Here is a 21,745-nt window from a genome sequence, read left to right as displayed (position 1 = left end):
TTTGAACCCATCTGCATAATGATGAGGAACTTCGCGGTGGTGTGGGTAAATGTGAGAGAATTTGTGGCTGTGTGTGTGTGTAACCCACGTTTGTTGTGTTATTACAGAGTTACACTTCATCGCCTCCGCCAAAGTGTTGGCAAAATTCAATTATGATTCTCATTTTATGTCCTGCGTGCCGCTTCCTCACCAACGTTGTCACCATTGCTAAGGTTCACATACAATCGAGTTAGGCTGTTACAAAACATTGGATTTTCTTGATTTTTGAAAGCCTTGAAAAAAATCTTTGCATCCATGCATTCTTGTTGATTCACGTATGAAAATAATATAACATCTGGGAATGAACAGTGGATCGAAAAAATTTGCAGTTCAGGACAAGAATCCCACATGGATTAAAAAATAAATAAATAAATAAATTATTCGCTCTACAGCATTGCCTTGGCGTTCTCGATTGCGAGATTCCTACTCGAAACTAGGTGTCCGAAGGCTTGATTGTTGAGGCAATTGCAAACCTCTTTTTACATCTAAGCTTCCATCCACCCCGGGATTCGAACTGACGACCTTTGGATTGTGAGTCCAACTGCCTACTAGCGACTCCACCGAGACAGGACCCAGGGAGACGACTCCTACACCTGGACTGATTTAACGACCTAACCTTTCTTTTTAGGTTAGTCCGGGGCCAACATTTACTTCCCGTCCGACGGAAGGCGTGATCAGACAAATCTCGTCTCGAAAAATGCCACCGGGACCGTCTGGGATCGAACCCAGGCTGATTCTTACACTACGGGTCCCGGCCCGTGGTTTTTCCCAAGTAGCACACTTTGTTCGCCAAAAGATTTCCGAACTTGTTGTTGAACTCATTTACTATGTTTTCCCAACGTCCCTGAGAACTCTTGAACGCTGGAAAAAGCGCACGTTTTTCTGTTGTTGAACATCTCTTAACCTGTTAGAAATGTGCTTAAGTTTTACCAGCACACGTCCAACTTGCATAGAGAACGTTTCTTGAACATGTCATAAGAACTCTTGACTATATGATTCTGAACCGGGTCGGATAACGTCGTTTGAACCGTTAAACAACATTCTGCCTTTAAGATTCAGGAGGGAGTTAGGAAAACGTTTTTATAACCGTTCAAGAACATTTCGTGACAGACAAGAATGTTAAACAGGCTTTTCATAAAATACGTTCAAGGTGTTCGCTAAAAGTTTTTTTTTCTTAATTAAATCCTTCATTTGTGAGTAATGGCGCTTTACGATACATTAACTTCTAGTTTTTTGTAATTTATTAGTTTGGACAGGGATACGCCATTTATGATTGATAATAATATGAATGATGGATAATACAAAAATATCAACCATAAAAAATCATTCAATTTCCTAATTATGCCTTTGGGGATTTTTTTTTTTTCAATTATGTTTGAGTGCTAATTAACATCGCTGGCTACTACTACTCTACTACTGCTGCTGGTTCCCGGTGCTGCATCTTCAGTTTTCCTTTTTGATGAAGAATGCTCAGGGCAAGTATCGAACCCAAGATCACTCCAAATGTCAAGTCCGGGCGCGCGTCTGCTTCTTTCCACGAGGGGTTATGTTGGATGAGCAGGCCTAAACGTCAATAAGAAGTCTGCGGTCATCTAGGGTTTTCCAATTTCACTAACAGTTTGCCAAAACTTCTTTCGAACATAAGCTGTTTCTATTTTTAGAACTATCCTTGCTTGTTTCGTCAACATGTCCTTGCTCGGTTTTTAGAACACGACCGCGAACTTCACATAAACAACTTGTTTACGAGACATCCCAGCCGAAGCCAAAGGTCAAATCTAATATGTTATCACGTTTAGCAAACTGAAATGAAACATCATGTCTGCAAATGTCATTTTGCTTTTCGAGTTCTACAAGCATGTTTCATTGAGGTCAGAATAAACTTCAAAATGAACTATTCGTAATCCGTTGCTTGATTTGGCATTTGTGTTACACAGCCATGTTGAACAATGGTTTTTTGATCTAAATGTGAAATTGACCAAATTTTTTGACACTTGTTCAATAATTAACGAATAAAAACACTTATGCAGCAATTGTTCAACAAAAAAATAAAGAGCGATGTTTTTCTTGCTACTTGGGTTTTAATGCCTGTAAAAAGTCCGGGTATGTCGGTGCATTTGTCTAAAATTCAAATATAGGGAAACTATACCTGACTATACCCTTTGTCAGCCTATTCTATTATCGGCCTATCAGCACTTTGATCATGAATTAAAGCTTTCATAAAGTGTTTTGACTATTCCAAAGTAATAAATAGCTCAAATAAAAGTGAGCAAGCAACTCTCCATTGTTGATATATCTGAAAATGTTAATTTAATAGCGGAAAACGGCAAAAGTGATGAGATTTGGTCGAACGGCTAAGAGTGATTTAAATGGGTATATTTCCCCTATTAATTTAAAGTCATGGAAATTCATCAGAAATTGCGTTTTTAAGCATTTGAAGACTAACGGAATAAGTTATGGTTGATATTTTTTTACTAAAAATTAATTTAATGAAGTTGTTGAAAGTCTGTGCACCTAAAAAACATCTGGCACATGCTCAAATGTCTGTGAAACAAAAAAACTGTGCCTTGGCATCCTTGGTTCTGGAGCTTTGGTGCCTTCGGAAGAGTTGTTGAAAATGGAAAGGGTTGGTTGAAAATTAGGGAAGTTTGGGTTTGTCAATCCAAGGAACTTTGTCGAAAACACCAACATTTTATCTCGCAATCTACGCCATCTACGACCAAATTCAGAGAAAGCCTTTGAAAATTCCTTCAAAAATCAGTTTTTGGACATAGCAATTCAGAATTGAGTTTAAAACACACAATTTACTTCAAAAATTAAAGTTATTCCTTTTGTTTTCGAGATTTGATTTATTGATATTTTTTCGCTTTCAATTAATTTTGACCACCTTGTGACATACCGTCATCAGGGGTGACATTTGGTCTGGGGGTGGCATTGGGTCATACAAATTTCAACATTTTTTAAGACCCAATTGATGACATTTCTCGATGTGAATTTTTTGCAAATTTTGGTTGTTCAATCAATCCAGCAAAATGAGAAAAAGCTTCTCGGGGGAACTCAGATATGGAGATTGGAAGCGTAGTTTGGGAGAGTAGAACAAATTTTGGAAACGGTTCTCTAGTTTTATGCGAGAATCAGATTTTTTTTTCAAAAAAAATATTTTTGTGATGAGTGAGTGTATCCGTTTTTTTTTTTATTTTCGAAAAATCCCCACATACAAGCAGTGCACAAGCCACAACAATCGTCCAAGGGGTCATTCTTATGCAAAATTAGCTGAGCTTTCCGAAAAATATACTTTCAAAAGCACACGATTGAGTTTTTGGGGTTAAAATTTGAAAAACTGGTCAAAAATGGTCAAAATTATCACTTTTTCAAAAAACTTTTTTGTAAAATTCTGATAACTCGTGAAGAATACATGCAAACCCCTTATGTCTATATATCAAAATTTTTGTTTTTGTCTGTTCTACAACTTTGTAGAACATTGTTACACTCTAAAATGTAACCCTGCAAAGTTAGAAAAAACACGCAATTTTAAAATGAAAAATTTGGTCTAAATGAAAAAATGACGCTTCTGGGTTATTTCAGATTCGAAAATAACATTAAATTTCCCATAAAATGACATGCCTCACGATTTTTGACAGTTGAGTAACGGGAAATGGCAGCGATTTTAACACTATTTTTTATTTTTTTTCGATGAAAAATACGTTTTTTTGGAATTTTGAGTACGCCATCAAATCGAGCTTCTAATTTTACACAAAAGTCCCTTTGACACTAAATTTCTATCTCTTCACGGTTGCGAGCTACAAATCACTGAAAAACGTGTCTTAGTAAAAATCCAGAAAAATTAAAGGGGTCGTACCACCCCTCCGTCACGAGATATCGAAAAATGGACCTCGGATTCGTGATCAGGGACCAAAATTACCCCTAAGAGCAAAGTTTCACGAAAATCGAAGAGGGGTCGGGGCAACTTTTTCCGATTTCGTGTGAGTTGGTGGAGAATTACCCTAATATGTTAAACATTGCAAAGGATCATTGATTTACAAATTATTTTATTTAGATATATTTTGTTTTTCAAAATAAAATTAAAGATTTAGAAAATTTGAACCAACTTATCAGACATGCTCGCACTCGGTACGTGCAAATATTAGGAAATAATGGGGTTGGAAAATGAACGAAGTCTGGAGCTTGAGTTGCGGCAAAAGCTCAATGTTTTGGGGGGCGGCTGGAAGCTTTTGCGAGTTCGTATTCTGTTATTATTTCCCACTCATCGAAGCATCGTCGTCGCTGTCACGTGCATTCATTTGAATGTGTGTGTGGGTGTATTTTTGTGCGATTAGCTGTATAAATTATTAGCTTAGAGTGTTTTATCAGCAAGATAAACACAAACACATACACACATCAAATGAAACAAATGACTTTTCGTTTTTGTGAGTGTGTGTGTGTGTGTGACGAGGGGAAAGCTGTTTTGAGAATTAAAATGAAATAAAAACAAATTGACTCACCAGAGTGTCGTGCCACACCAACATCCTGCAGGACGACCGCGGCCAGATCAGCCTTTTGCCGGGCACCGGCGTACCGTTCCGGATTCAGGGTGATCCGCAGCGGTCGGAACTGCTTGGTGAGGCAGAGGGTGCCCAAGTTTTCCGTAGCGATGTCGTGGATGGTCTGTAGCGAGTCCTCGATGGCTTCCTGAAATAAAGGTAAAAATGGAATGCCAATTCTTTGAAATCAAAATTTATTACCTTAAACAAACACTTAAATTAAATTACTTTTCTTTGAAACAAAACATCAAACACAAATTTAAAACACCTTTAAACATTGATTTCCTCAAAATAACCCTTTTAACTTCTAGGACGGAAAAGCCATTTTCGACATGCTTTTTTTCGGAAAATGGGTACACATTATTTTTGCAACAGTCGCTCTCACACACACACAGCAGAGTGGTCGAAATTCTTTCCTTAACCACTTTGGACCAAACGCCGAACGGAAAACGGAAAGGCATCACAAGGTGGCTTATAATATATGCTGGTTTCTTGTTTGGGGGAGAGCAGAAGGGTCGTAAATATGATTCGCCAGAAGTCGGTGGCTAAAATGAGATTGTATTCACCTAAAAGCGCTTTTTACCTTATTATAAAAAGTTTTAAAGTTAAACTATGTTCAGACAATGATTTAAATTTCGCTGAAAGAATTAACAGGTTTCGAAGGCTATTAGTGAAATTTAAAAAAATATTTTTGTTTGGTTAGGATTTAATGAAAAAAGGAAAAGTCATCTGCGTGGGTGGAAAATGTTTGCCTCTGGAATCGTTTTTAGCTTATTCTTTATTACGTAATAATGTTCCGCGTTGGCGAACTTTTAGGGAATTGGACGGAGCGAAGGTCACCGTCAGGTTTAAAAGAGTTGAAAAGTTGCAGGAAAGCATTCACTCTAGAATGGTTGCCAATTGATTTATGTTTTTTTTATCGTTTTCGTTTAATTTTTCAAAGATGTTTCTTTGGATAATTTCTCACGAAACCCAAACAGTGCAAATAAACTAAATGTTATGGCCCTGGCCCTGTTTGTATAAATGTCAATTCAATTCAATTGATTTTATTAGTACCGGCATCGAGGGTAACATTGCATCGAAATTACATAAATGATCCATGTGAATTTTCAGCGTTTCTGATGTGATGATGAAAAATCATTTTTAGAAAAACGACACGAATGCCATTGCAATGGTAAAGTGTCTTTAATAAAACTAATAATAATAATTTTTAGAAAAGCTTAAAACACCCAACCTTTTGTTCTACAAAACTGCAATTTTTCAAAGTTTATGTCGCCCCCCCTTAAAAATTGATCTTAGAAACCAGGGAAATTTTTTGTTTTCGAAAAACTTCAAAATTTTAATGAAAAGAGAAGTCAACTGAAAACAATCGGAAATGCATTTTTCTGTATTGATCATCATATTTAGTTTGTTTGGGCTCGCTTAAAAATGTTTAGAATTTTGAGGAAATTCCGATGTACAGCACCACAAAAAAAACATTTTTTCGAAAAAAAAAAACTTTCGTCAATTCTAAGATATTTGGAAACTTATGATTGTAAAAACCTGGAAAGGTCTATAATGCATTTTAAAACACTTTTTTCATTAAATTGTTGAAACCATTGCTCATTATATCATTTTTATACTTTTTTATTTCCACTCACCTGCTGATTCCATGTTGTTCTTAGTGATATTCTTCACCACATCGAATGCATTTGTCATTGAGGAACGGCCTGTGTTTGAAGTTCTTGAAGCTTCTGAATAATAACAAGATTGAAAAATAAGTGTTATTAAATTGAAAACTGGATTGAAATTCACCAAAATTAAATAATCTGTCAATTGACTCGTTTTTCAAAGTATTTGGTTATCCCGACTTAGTGAAATTTTAACGATTTAAAAAAAAAACTTTGTGGGTAAATAAAAAAAAAATTCAAATCAGCTTTAACATTTTTGAGTTTCAAGTAATTTTAGCGCAAAATTAATTATTTCGTCAAAATTTATAAAAAAAATCCCATAGTTTCAGAGGAACTTGATGAAACACTTCAATACCAAAATAATACCAAAATGTGGCATCCTGAATTAGATTTTTTTTTCAAAATTTCAAGTCATTTCTTCAGGGGGTACAGTATGTAAAAAAAGTATTTACACCCCTTGGGCACTATGCACATTTTGTGATGAAACATGTAAACAATTTAAAGTTTGACAGAAACCTAGTACTACGTTTTGTTCAGAAATTCATGCCGAACATTTTTCTACAAAAAGCTCATGAAAAGATGATTTCTGTATAAAGTTATATAACAAATACTGTTACAGAAATCAAAAAAGGTGCAAAAAAAGTTTGTACGCCTTTCAAAAAATTAACATAAATAAAGTTATTTGTTGACAAATCACCATAAATCTAGTCTCCCAACTCCAAATAGGCATCCTTGACTGATTTAAAACAATAATTTGGATTGAATATAAAGTTTACTAATTACTTAGTATAAAAGTTTACATAACTCTGGAAATTCTATATAAAACGTATCTAAACTTAATTTTGCAAACTTTCAATTTAACTTAATGTCAATATATTACCATAGAATTGCTAAATAAACATTTTGGAGTGGGTATAACACCGTTTGGGGATCTTTGTATCGCTAGAATAGATTTTTCGTTGGAATTTCGTATCAACCCGGAATTACGTCGTCGGAAAATCCGCCGGCATCCGAACCGGTCCACAATTCACAAGTCAACCTATGTGGCATCGGAAAGGGCATTCAATTTCCGATCTTTTGATACCCATACATCTAGGTTTACTATAAAACCCACGTTTTTAAATACCTAGGCAAAAACGTTGTTATGGTTTCGTTTGAACAACCTGTCAAAAATGTTTGAACTTTCGTAATTTTTGTTCTCGTGGATCAAACTTACATTTTGCCCAGGTATTTAAAAATGTGGGTTTTAAAGAAAACCTACATGTATGGGTATCAAAAGATCGGAAATTGAATGTCCTTTCCGATGCCACATAGGTTGACTTGTGAATTGTGGACCGGTTCGGATGCCGGCGGATTTTCCGACGACGTAATTCCGGGTTGGTACGAAATTCCAACGAAAAATCTATTCTAGCGATACAAAGTACCCCAAACGGTGTTATACCCACTCCAAAATGTTTATTTAGCAATTCTATGGTAATATATTGACTGTATTAGAAAGTAACAAAAATGACTTTTTGGCGGGCATTCAAGGGTTTGTTCCGGTGGGCATACTAAGCCCAAATCCAAAATATGAGCTTGATTAGATGTAACAGGAGCTGGCGCTCCGCCCTTCAATTTCAAATGGGATTTAACCCGTAAACAAGATTTTTTCAAAAATGTCACTTTTTGAGGCATTTTGGCCACTGAAGCGTTTATTTTTAACATCAATGGCGTGTAGGCCAGATCCTTGCGCATCTTTTGGTATATATAAAATTGAAATTTGGAGCGCCCTGGAGCTCGGTACAGACCTTCAAAGTTTGGCATTGTTTCGAAAAATTGACCCCAGCAAAATCAAATGGCGTCTAGGGCGTCGCGAGGCGCGACGCATATCTTTTTAGCCGGGGCCGATTTTTTGAAAAAATGCCAACTTTGAAGGTCTGTACCGAGCTCTAGGGTGCTCCAAATTTCAATTTTATATATACCAAAAGATGCGCAAGGATCTGGCCTACACGCCAATGATGTTGAAAATAAACGCTTCAGTGGCCAAAATGCCTCAAAAAGTGACATTTTTGAAAAAATCTTTTTTTACGGGTTAAATCCCATTTAAAATTCAAATGCAAAGCGCCAGCTCCTGTTACGTCCAATCAAGCTCATATTTTGGATTTGGGCTTAGTATGCCCACCGGAACAAACCCTTGAATGCCCGCCAAAAAGTCATTTTTTTACATTCTAATACTGTATATCAAAAATGTTTAAAATCAAATTTGAAATTTCCGGTTTTCAATAAAAAAAATCGCTTTGAGACATCATTTTAGCGCAAAATTAATTATTTTGTCAAAATTGGTAAAAAATTTCCCATAGTTTCAGAGGAATTTGATAAAACACTGTAATACCAAAATAATACCAATATGTGCCATCCTGACTTAGAAAATTTTCCAAAATTTCAAGTCATTTCTTTAGGGGGTAAAACATTTGCTTTGAGACATCATTTTAGCCCAAAATTAATCATTTTTAAAAATTTGCCAAAATTTTCCCATAGTTTCAGTGGAATTTGATAAAATACTGTAATACCAAAAGAAAACCAAAATGTGATGTTCGACCATTGACAAATTCTGCAATTTTGCAATATCAAAACAATACCTTAAATTAATATGATACCACATTTTGCTCTTGCATAAAAGAATTCTTTTGAGTCCCATAAATTATATAAAAAAATAAAAAATAAAAAATACGTATTTTGGGAATCCATTTTATGTGCAAAAATGTCAAATAATGAAATTGGAATCTTTTTTTTCAGAATCGTCCTTATTATGATCTACAACTTACTAGGGGGGAAAAATTGTTTGAATTTACTCTCAATTCGTAAAAAAAAATCTACTACCCGGGCAGACGGTAAAAACAAAATCAATAATATTTCAATAACAAATCTTGTTAAAATAACAAAAAGTGTTATTATTTTATCCTGAAGTTCAACATAAAGAAGAACAAATAATAACAGTTTCTGATAAAATAACAAAATTTGGTATTGAAGTGATATTATATTGAAAATGTTTAATAACACGCTAAAAAGTTGAAATTTTGAAAGTTGATTTTTTTAATTATTTGATATACCCCCTAAAGGACTTTGTTTAAAATGGTTAGAACTATGGGATAATTTTGACCAATTTCGTCGGGGTCATTATTTTGGCCATGAAATGGGGTCCTTAAGCTAAAATTATTCTGAAAAGTTGAAATTTTGAAAGTTGATTTTTTTAATTTTTTGATATACCCCCTAAGGGACTTTGCTAAAATTGGCTAGAACTATGGGATAATTTTGACCAATTTCGTCAGGGTCATTATTTTGGCCATGAAATGGGGTCCTTAAGCTAAAATTATTCTAAAAAGTTGAAATTTTGAGAGTTGATTTTTTTAATTATTTGATATACCCCCTAAGGGACTTTGCTAAAATTGGCTACAACTATGGGATAATTTTGACCAATTTCGTCGGGGTCATTATTTTGGTCATGAAATGGGGTCCTTAAGCTAAAATTATTCTAAAAAGTTGAAATTTTGAAAGTTGATATTTTTAATTATTTGATATACCCCCTAAAGGACTTTGTTTAAAATGGTTAGAACTATGGGATAATTTTGACCAATTTCGTCGGGGTCATTATTTTGGCCATGAAATGGTGCCCTTAAGCTAAAATTATTCTGAAAAGTTGAAATTTTGAAAGTTGATTTTTTTTATTATTTGATATACCTCCTAAGGGATTTTACTAAAATTGGCCAGAACTATGAAATAATTTTGACCAATTTCATCGGGGTCATTTATTTCACCATGAAATGGGGTTTCAAGCTAAAATTAATCCGATAAAATTAACTTTTGAGAGTTAATTTTTTTTAAATTTTGTTATATTCCCTAACGGAATTGATTTATTTATTGAGAATTTTTGAAGTGTGAATAACAAAAACTGTTATTATTTTCACAGAGCCAGGAAGTCGGAGCTGACGTTGAAGTTCGAGCTGGAGTGAGACCTCGGAGACTGCATCGGATTCAGCAAATTTTCAGCAACTTTTACTTGGAGTCGGAGTCTCTGAAGTCGGGTATTTTTGGAGAGCTGAAGTCGTCGTTGACGTCATATCCTGCATTCAGAGTCGGAGTTGTCTTCAAGTATGGATTCAAAGTCGCTTGGAGGTACCCAACTCTGCAGCCCTGACTAGTACAGAGGAGTTATGGCAACTGCAGGTTTATTTGCAAATTACAAATAAACCAAAACAATAACTTTTTTTTGTTATGGAGACATACCAGTTCAATAACATTTTTTGTTATTATGCTGCTCCACCTCTCCGCACAAAATAACAAATCTTGTTATTCCTTCATGATTCCTTCTGTGTTATTGGTTTGTTATTACAATAACAACATAATAACAGTTTAAGTTATTCTTCGAACAAATCTTTGTTATTGATTTTTGTTATTTTAACAACTAATCCGATCATCCCAATAACATATTTCGATCTTCTCACAATATCAAAAACTGACCATCCCCAGTTATTTCCGTCTGCTCGGGTATACTTTTCCACTTTTATCAATAAATGATATTTTTTAGTACGTTTCACAAAAAAAATCTTTTCCTAATATACACAATTTTATATTTTTCTATAAGCAAAACGAAAACTCGAAACGCTAGTTTTTGTTCATGAAGGGTGAAAAAATATTTGTATATAAAGTTAGTTTGAAACCTTTAAAAAAGATACGTAGATAAATACTCATTTTAACATAAATTAATGCATGAATTCAAAAAAATACAATTATAAAACTCTTGATCCATTAATTTTTTTTCACCATATCTTTCTGACATGTCACTGAAAAAATGTCATGATATTTTAAAAATAATTAAAACATTTTATTTAGGCTAAAATATGTCATGGCCAGGAAACATGTTTTTTTTTGTTCGACTGTGAATTCATTTCCATAAATCGTGATCTCATTCAATTACACTCAATCAGCTTACGCACATCGTCCCGAATTTGCGTGATCTTAATCGCCCCACCGAGTACATAAATCCTGACAAACCTCGCATGTCGCTCAAGTGTACCCCTCGCCCTCAAAAACTTCATAAAATCACCCTTTCAGCGCGACAAATCCCACCAAAATCCGTCCCCTCGGGGCAACAGTTTATCTGGAAGCTTTTCCCGGGAAATTGGTTTCCTGGGACCGGATCACACACTCACACACGCACACTCACTCACATGTACGTAAGCATGTTCAACAGACTGACAAAACTTCATTTGTTTCCCCCCTGTCTTCCGAAGGCCCCAATCAATACCCCCAAATCTGGTCGAACCGGCTTCAACGCCGTCATCCCGGCCAAAACCAACAACCAGATTGGATAACAAGCCATCGACGACGACGACGACGAGGACGAGGATGGGTGTAAATTTGATTGCAAACTGGGTTGGTTTTTCCTTAGGGAGGAGGAGGTGGATTGGCAAAACTTCAGCGCACTCTTGGGGACGGATGATTTCGGTTTGAAGTTGTTGCCGTTTTTTTGACTGTCTGGGGTTCAATTCGAAATGGTGTCCATAAATTGAGAGGGCATTGTTTTACAAGAGAAAACAATAAAATTGCTGCATTGCTCACATTTATATTTATTTAGGATTCTAAGGCAAAAAGAAACTGGCCCTCGTTAACAGTTGGTTGAAAGGGAAGGGAACAGGTTTTCAGATAATAACAAAGAATTCAGTGAGAATGTTTTCATGATTCTATTTAATTGAAGAAAAAAAAATGATTGAATCCCAAAAAACGATTCTACGTGTTGATTAGTGATTTGACTTTGATTGTCATTGCTGGTTGTGTTGCCTTTTCTTTAATCAAATTTTTTGCAAATTAATTATTATTACACATTAGTTTAAAATTAAATTTAATTAATTTAATTTCGTATTCCATGTTATAATGCCTCAGTTACTGTCGTGTAAAATTATTGCTTTAAGATTTTCATTAACCGATTTCTCCTATATTGAGAGGGTCAGACTCGATCCCACTTGGGCAGCTGGAAAAAGTGCTGATTTGCCATTTTTGGGTCTCTCGTCCGTCGGTGCGTGCTGCTCGATTGATTGGGACGATTTGTATGTTTGTCGACGTGCCCAACAAGATGTCGGCTATAATTTGGGTATCGGTCGTGGAAACTCCCTCGGAAAGGGTCTTCTGGTTTTCGGTCAAAAGTAATCTGATAAATTTAGAGCGTCCAATCTTCCGGGGTTACGAAATTCCCGGGAAACGGGAAATTTGAAATTTAACGAAAATTATTCTGATCCAGTTTCTGATTAATATTTTGCAACAGAATTGTATAGAACAGCAACTTTAATGGTCCAAATGAGTGCGAGGATCAATTAATGGCTTGACTGCTTGTAAAAAATCATGCAACTTTGAAAAAAGTCTTATTTTTTATGCTGTTTTTCAAATCGTACCAAATCAAAAAGAAATAGTATTGTTTTTTTTGTTAAGAAATATTTTTTTACTCAGAGTGTTTGGATAGTGAAAATCTATGCTCCACAACAATAAAATTGCTTTTAAATTTGTCTTAGTGACCCTAAAGCTTTAATGAAAAAAAAATATGCAGAAATAATGTTTTTCATGGCAAATAACTTATTCCAGAAAAAAGTATTTTCAACTTGTAAATAAATAGATAATCATTGAATTTCCCTTACAAATTTGCAATTAGAACATAACCGCTCCACTTTTAATGCAAAAATCAAAAAATATTTTCAACAAAAACTCAACGAACTATTTTATTAAACAATTTAGTATTAAGTTATCATTCGTCAATGGTAGCTTTTAAATAATAAATTTTAATTTCGTGGATCTCTTAAAAGGAAGACTCTGCCACTGGGTAGTTTAACTAACCGCACATCTAATTAGTCCTTGGCTCAATTTTTATTTTCAATTTTCTTGTTTATGTTTGTACGAGCTAAGGATAGTTTGCGTCCACTACCAGGAAGTTCTTATGAGCTTTTTGGTGTGGGAGAGTGTGGTGGGCCTTAAAAAAATCTAATTTCTAGCGCTATTTAACTTGAATAATTGAATATTTTTGCATTCTTTGGGTAAATTTCATATGATACGAAGTTGGTTTTTTTAAATAATTTGTCATGGTTCCATTTATGGTATGATTTTAGTTATATGGTTATATGGCCTAATAAATTAATTAGATTAAAATAAGTGTAAAAGTGGTTGAAATTAAACGATATTTTTTCATATTTAACCCTCTTACTCCATTGGTAGCTCACGTGCTTAATAAATTTATTACTTCAACAGTAATTTCTCGAAAACTTTTAAACAAATTCTTCTCGAACAACCCTTTTTGAAAATTTTAGTTATATCATTTCAATTTCCATCCAATTTGGTCAAGGTAAACAAAAATGTTAAACAAATCTCAATTTTGATCTTGGCCGGAGGAGGTATATATCTTATTTTCAAATGATATAACAAAAAAATCGTTAAAATAGGTTGTCGAAAATAAAAAAGTTAATATTCATTTCATAATAGCGTAATTTTTGTTGCCCAACATATAAGCAGTTGTGAATGCTTCAGAAATAAATATTATCTGAATAAAACCTTGATATGAAATCTACATCTCAAATGAACATAAGATTGAAATGAATAAAATCAAATCAGGTTCTCTAATTATTTATTATTTCAAAACATTGGTGTTTAAAAGGTAGACAAATGTTTACTTCCGCTTGTATTTCGGAAATTCCCGGAAAATTTACAAATTTCCCGGGAAACGGGAAATATTTTTTTTTTGGGAAATTCCCGGGAAATGTTTTCCCGGAACGGGAAATTGGACGCTCTAGTTAAATTGGATGGAGTTTGGTTTTGCTTGACATCATTAAATTAAAATATTTCCGTTCATTAAAGTTAAAATTGCAACTGGCTATGGAAAATTATAAAAAAAGAATTATTTAAAGGCAAAATTGTTTAAGACTTTCAAGGAAACCAATCATTTGAAAAATCAAACCGTTGTTGTAAATCTAGTATCTAGATATTATCTACACTTTCAAATAAAAAAAACTCTCATCAATGATGCATTCAAAACGATTTCCCAAGAAACTCCCTTTCCCAAAGACACACATCTCATCTCTCCTTCGAATCTCTTGGAAAATCCAATTCATTTCCCATCGCTTGATTGCACTTGATCTGCGAGAAGAGCATCACGGAGAGTACACTGAAAACGACATCCATCGACAACTTGAGCCCTCCTCCCGGAAGAGGGAAAACTTGCTTTTGCATGATGGCTGAAAGTTCGAATGGGTAAAATAGCACACGTGTTTTGCACGTGCCATCCCCCTTCCTCAAGGGAAGGGGAAGGCAGGAAATTGAGAAAAATTGATCATCGTTCTGGAAAGACGTTTGCTAGCTTTTCTTCGTATTTTTGCGAATGAAAAAGGATAAGACACTTCTAGGAAAATTGCTAGTTTCTTGAGAAGTTTTGGAAATTGATGTCGGCTCACGAGGAAACGAGGTCAAAGTCGTTGCAGTTGATCAAAACTTTATTCAGTTTTATCATTTTATTGCTGAACTTATTTGATAGAAGGGGGAGGAGGAAGGGGGGGATATAGGAGTTTACAATACCTAATGTAATTATATATCTCTTACCTTTAAAATTCAATATCTTTATAACCTCTTACGATATGTGGTTCCAAAAATATTGCTGTTTGAAAATTGCACTTTGATGATTTTTCAGAATGTTTCACTTAAAATTTCCAACATTTGTGAACATCCAAAAATAGATTTCTGGCATATATATTTTTTTTAATAAATTGGTAGGATTTTCGAATCATAAGTGGGTAATTCTCTACCAACTCACACGAAATCGGGAAAAGTTGCCCCGACCACTCTTTGATTTGCGTGAAACTTTGTTTTAAGGGGTAACTTTTGTCCCTGATCACGAATCCGAGGTCCGTTTTTTTGATAACTCCTGACGGAGGGGCGGTACGACCCCTTTCATTTTTGAACATGCGAAAAAAGAGGTGTTTTTCAATAATTTGCAGCCTGAAACGGTGATGAGATAGAAATTTTGTGTCAAAGGGACTTTTATGTAAAATTAGACGCCCGATTTGATGGCGTTCTCAGAATTCCGAAAAAAACGTATTTTTCATCGAGAAAAACACTAAAAAAGTTTTAAAAATTCTCCCATTCTCCTTTAGGCCGTTGCAAATATTTTTCAAAGTTTATGTCGCCCCCTAACCCCCTCCCCCCCCCCCCTTCAAAATCGCCCTTCAGGGGGCGAAAATAATATTTTTCGAAAAACTTCAGAATTTTAATGAAAATTAAAGTTTAATCAACTGAAAACCAATAAAAATGAATTTTCCCGAGTTTATAATCATATTTAGTATGTTTGAACTCCTTTGAAAACATTTTAAATTTTCATGAAATACCAATGCACAGTGGTCCGAAACCGAAATCTAGCGTGACAAAATTGATAGCGGCCACACGTTAAGATTTAGAGCTTTGGTGTCTTCGGGACAAATGATCAGGGTCAATTGGGGCATCTTTTGGTATGGTGGACATTAGGGTGGTCCAAATTTTAGGGTGGTTCAGAATTTTTATTTTGGTGGGATGACGAGATAGCGCTTTGGTGTCTTCAGAAAAGTTGTAGGGAACACTATTCTGAGCAACTTTGCTGAAGAGTACAAAGCTCTATCTTCAAACGGGAAGTTTCTAGAGCCATTTTTGTAATTTAGGTTGAGGTGTTTATGAAAAAATAAGTTTTTTTAATTTATCAACTCAGACTTATGTCGTAGCGAAATGGTGTCTTGTAGACATTTGAAGACCTTATCAAAACACACATGTATCTTCCAAGAGAGCGAAAATCGGACCTTTTAAACGAAAGTTATAGCCAAATTACGACGAAAAAGACGCCATTTTGAAATGTGAATAACTCGAAAAGGTGGTGGAGTTTGACCTCGCTCTTAGAAGCATCTGAAAGTACACATTTTAGAGTACATTTGCTGAAAATATCTCGGAGGTCTTTTTTGTTTAACTCATTTAATCTCAATTTGAAAATGAGCATTTTTAAATCGTTTTTTGCCCATAACTTTTGATAGAATTGACCAAAATTCGATTTCCATGGACAAAAATGTTCATTTTGATAAGCTCTACAATTATCTAGAAGGGCTCAAAAATGTACAAAATGATCTAGTGGTTGTAAAAGAAGAAACAAGTTTTTACTGAAATATTTCAGGAATCAACAAAATAATTAAATTTATTCCTGAAATATTTCAGTAAAAACTTGTATCTTCTTTTACAACCACTAGATCATTTTGTACATTTTTGAGCCCTTCTAGACAATTGTAGAGCTTGTCAAAATGAACATTTTTGTTCTTGAAAAACGAATTTTGAACAATTCTATCAAAAGTTATGGGCAAAAAACGATTTAAAAATGCTCATTTTCAAATTGAGATTAAATGAGTTAAACAAAAAAAACCTCCGAGATATTTTCAGCAAATGTACTCTAGAATGTGTACTTTCAGATGCTTCTAAGAGCGAGGTCAAACTCCACCACCTTTTCGAGTTATTCACATTTCAAAATGCCATCTTTTTCGTCGTATTTTGGCTATAACTTTTGTTTAAAAGGTCCGATTTTCGCTCTCTTGAAAGATAAATGTGTGTTTTAATAAGCTCTTCAAATGTCTAGAAGACACCAACTCGCTACGACATAAGCCTGAGTTGAAAAAATCCAAAAAACTCATTTTTTCATAAACACTTCAACCTAAATTACAAAAATGGCTCTAGAAACTTCCCGTTTGAAGATAGAGCTTTGTACTCTTCAGCAAAGTTGCTCAGAATAGTGTTCCCTACAACTTTTCTGAAGACACCAAAGCGCTATCTCGTCATCCCGCCAAAATAAAAATTCTGAACCACCCTAAAATTTGGACCACCCTAATGTCCACCATACCAAAAGATGCCCCTATTGACCCTGATCATTTGTCCCGAAGACACCAAAGCTCTAAATCTTAACGTGTGGCCGCTATCAATTTTGTCACGCTAGATTTCGGTTTCGGACCACTGTGCAATGTACAGTCCACGAAAAGTTTTTTTTTTTGCGAAAAAAAAATTCCGTCAATACCTCGATATTTTTAAAACTAATGAAGCAACTGTACGCCTGTAAAATGCATTTTAAAACATTTGTTTCATCCAAATGTTGGAACCAATTTTTATATTTTTTTTTATTTTTTTGCCCCCCTCCCTCGACTTTGGTCAGAGCCGAGGGTCTTAAACTTCAAAAAATATTTGCAACGGCCTTACTCGACTGTAATTTTTTTTGGAACATGTCATTTTAAAGGAAATTTAATGTACTTTTCGAATCTACATTGACCCAGAAGAGTCATTTTTTCATTAAAAAAAAATCATTTTTAAATTTCGTGTTTTTTTTACATTCCAGGGTTATTTTTTAAAGTGTAATAATGTTCTACAAAGTTGTAGAGCAGACAATTACAAAAAAAATATATATAAACATAAGCGGTTTAATCATAAACATCACGTTATTGCGATTTTACGAAAAAAAAAGTCAAAGTTAAATTGTTCGCTCTACAGCATTGCCTTGGTGTTCTCTGCTGCGAGATTCCTACTCGAAACTAGGTGTTTTTGGAGCGCTTTTTCCTTTCCTTGCCAAATCCATAGTTAGAATATCCTGTTACGCCAAAGTGAATTCTAGTTTAAATCATAGTGGAAAGGAATTTGGTGAAATTTTGGAAAAAGTCACTTTTTATTTTACGAAATTGGGCATATCTCTGCTAATATTGGGAATTTGTTGTAAAAACTGTTCTTTACATTGTGATTTATTCGAAAACGTGTTAAAATGTTATGGTGTAATAGAGCAAAGAATTTAAAAAAATATTTTGGAAAAATTTTTAAGAGATAAAAAGTTTTTTATCAAATACTTTAAGTTTAGCAGTGTTTGTTGCTAAAGTTTGTATCCAGGCAATCTGTTGTTGAATTTTCATAACAAACTGAGCAACTCTCTACGAAAGCGGCCGATTTCGACCATTTTTATTTTTTGTATAACCAAATAAGCTATTTTGTGTCATTGGTTCACCCATACAAGTCTCCATACAATTTTGGCTGCTGTCCATACAAAAATGGTATGTAAATATTCAAAAAGCTGTAACTTTTGAGTGAATTTTCTGATCAATTTGGTGTCTTCGGCAAAGTTGTAGGTATTGTTGAGGACAATTGAGAAAAAATAGGTACACGGAAAAAAAAATTTGCAGATTTTTTTATCAACTTTTTTTTACTAAAACTCAATTTCCCAAAATACGTATTTTTTGATTTTCGAGATTTTTTTATATGTTTTAGGGGACTAAAATCCGCAACTTTTGAGCTATAGAGAAACATGGTCAAAAAATCTGCCGCCAAGTTATGAATTTTTGAAAAAATAGTGATTTTCGGAAAAAAATCTAAATTTCATGCAAAAACAAATTTTTTATTTTTTTCGAAAAGATTGGAAAATTTTACGAATGTTTCATATTTTAACACTGAAAATCGGACCATTAGTTGCTGAGATATCGACATTAGAAAATGGTGGGTTGTTTTGGTGAGACTTAGAAAACTTAAATTTTCGTGTTTCTTTTCTTAAAGCGGCTGTATCTCAGCAACCCGAGGTCCAATCTTCAATGTCTCTTAGACAATTTTATAGCAAATTTTCTGAACTTTTCAAAAAAAATATTTTTAGAAATGGTTGCATATGGTCACTATTTTTAAAAATCGAAAACTGCAAATATTTTGCTAAAATCAAACTTTCGGTGGCTATATCTTGAAAACGAAGCCCTTTATCAAAAAAATTGTGAAATAGTTTTCGATTGCAAATTCAATTTTGCATTAAAAAATAACTTCAAATTTGTTTTTGCATGAAATTTAGATTTTTTTTTCCAAAAATCAATATTTTTTCAAAAATTCATAACTTGGCGGCAGATTTTTTGACCATGTTTCTCTATAGCTCAAAAGTTGCGGATTTTAGTCCCCTAAAACATATAAAAAAATCTCGAAAATCAAAAAATACTTATTTTGGGAAATTGAGTTTTAGTGAAAAAAATGTTGATAAAAAAATCTGCAATTTTTTTTTCCGTGTACCTATTTTTTTCTCAATTGTCCTCAACAATACCTACAACTTTGCCGAAGACACAAAATTGATCAGAAAATTCACTCAAAAGTTACAGCTTTTTGAATATTTACATACCATTTTTGTATGGACAGCAGCCAAAATTGTATGGAGACTTGTATGGGTGAACCAATGACGCAAAATAGCTTATTTGGTCATAGGGAAGGCCCCCACAAAGTTTGAGTCAAATCAAAAAATACAAATAAAATCCATTTCCGGTTTTGGTAGAGAATTGCTCAGCTGTATTTTCTAAGAAAAGATTTTTATTCTGTTGTTGAGGTTTCCAGCTTGGATTTTGGGGTTATTTCAAAGAAAGTGAGAAATCTGGTAAATTTTGTCTGGACATTTTTATTTGAGGTCAAATATTGGTAAAATATGTAAATTCTTTCATGGTGCCAAATATAAGATCAGCCGAATATTTTATCTTAAGTATTTGTTCTAGGAAATACACCGTGCGCTTGACTTCACTTTGTTGGCTGCTGTGCACCCTTACTTATTTTTCTTATTACCATTTTATTTTGAGCAAAACGTGCATATCAATCGAAACTCATTATCGCTGCACTTATGAAGTCTCGCTTTAAAATTGCACACAACTTTTAAAGTTCCAATCTCATTCAACTTTTCTCGCCCATTCAAGTCACTCCTACCCTACATTTCCCTCCTCAGTTGAAACAACTCTTTAGAAACACTTTTGATTGTTCCCTCGGCGATCCGTTTGGGCCAATCTTTTCAAGCATTTTTCCCCACCATTAGCACTGAAGAACGCTAGAAGAAGAGTAGCAAGTCTTAATGGGTGCGGCAGTTTCAGCATGAATTTTTAACCGTTTCCATTTCAATGAAAATTCATCACCACCGTCATCATCATCATTATGCCTTGCAGCGAGGATGATTGAAAAGGCCCGGAGCAACTCTACATCGAAATGGGGACACGTTTTTCACTTTAAAAATCTACTCAGTTTATTTCCGAGTGTTTGATGTGCAGCACTACTACCATGTTTGCGCTGTCTGGCTTCAACAAGCTTGATTAAGCTTTTCAGCTGTAGCCACAATCGTCAAACATTGCCTTTGACAGACTGACTGAGTGACTGGCATTTATTGTGCTACAAAACACATGGTGAGTTTGATTTATTATTCATGGAGTGGCGATTTTCACTGACTGCGGTATTGGATTCCGTTGAATGGTGCTTTTTCTTCGACTCGTTTTCTCCGCAGCAGCAAAAGTCAACGTTCTCGACTACGGAGCCATTACACTCTCTCGGAGAAAATTGTACAACTGCATGTGTGTACAGAACGGAACCGGGTAAATGGCAGACGTTTATTTCCCCTTGGGAAATTGCGAAAAAAAAAGAAAATTAAACTCCGTTCTCACATCCTCCGCAAATGCGAAAGAGAAGCTGGTGAAATTAAACTCGGTGCAAATTGTGAAACCAACCAAATAGGGGAAAGTGGGGCAAGTGTAACAAGCTAAGGAAATGCTCGTTATAACCCATCAAAAACGTTAAAAATCTGTCGGATTTTTTTATAATCATCTTATTCCAGGTCTTGACTAAGACTTTGATAGAACAAGTTTTTAAAAAATCCTGTTTTTTAATGTAAAAAATTGATTTTAAAATTTTTGATTTTCCGTACGTTCTTCTCAACTAGTGGGGCAAGACGAACAACCCGTTGGGGCAAGAGGAACAATGCATGAAACAACATGTTAATTTGCTAACAATTGAACTGTTATTACTTAGATACATCAGATTAGAATGTATTTGAAACGTTTCTTTAATTTTTAGATTAATTAATAATATTTTACTAAAAAATTGATCGTTTATACAAAAACAAATTATTACTTAGATGAAAAAAAGGAAATTTTCATAATATCACTATATTTTGTACGGAATTTTTTTTTATCAATTGTTTATCAGTTTTTAAGTACTTTTATGTATTTATTTCCCAATAAAATATGTTGTTGCAGCAATTCGTATTTTTTCCATACTAAAAATCCATATGGTACACTTGCCCCACCTGAACAAGATTTTTTAAAAGCTCTCAACAAAAATAACCAAAAGTTAAATCATACTTTATAATAGGTGCAAGTCATTGGTAGGAACACTACTGATCTAGGAAAAATAGCATTTTGATAAAATGAGCCTTAAAACGAACCCTAAGCCTTATTTTGTACTTTCCAAATATTATAAGAAAACAAAGGTTTTGAAAAAAACTTCATTAAATCTCATGCCCCGTGGCGTTTACGTCGTTTTGGCGGTTATGTGGTAGTAGAATCAGCTAATTGCATAGCTAGCAACAATTCCTCATACTGGAAAAAATCAAAATTGTAAAAATTACGGCCGTACGAGCGATTGTTCCTCTTGCCCCATATGGTCGTCTTGCCCCACCTT

General features: G+C 34.3%; 1 protein-coding gene across 1 annotated transcript in view; it reads right to left on the bottom strand.

Annotated features, from left to right (window-relative positions):
- LOC128092807 (probable G-protein coupled receptor CG31760) overlaps positions 1–21,745 on the bottom strand; it is a 315,033-nt gene that overhangs the window by 185,615 nt on the left and 107,673 nt on the right. The window contains exon 3 of the mRNA XM_052707526.1: positions 4,539–4,725. Within this exon, the coding sequence (XP_052563486.1) occupies positions 4,539–4,725 (187 nt within the window). The remainder of the gene's footprint in view (positions 1–4,538; positions 4,726–21,745) is intronic.

This window comes from Culex pipiens, chromosome 2 (assembly GCF_016801865.2).
Source record: "Culex pipiens pallens isolate TS chromosome 2, TS_CPP_V2, whole genome shotgun sequence".
In the NCBI taxonomy this organism is placed as follows: domain Eukaryota; kingdom Metazoa; phylum Arthropoda; class Insecta; order Diptera; family Culicidae; genus Culex; species Culex pipiens.
Note: the sequence above shows the minus strand (reverse complement) of the source record. Positions and strands in the feature narration are given on the sequence as shown.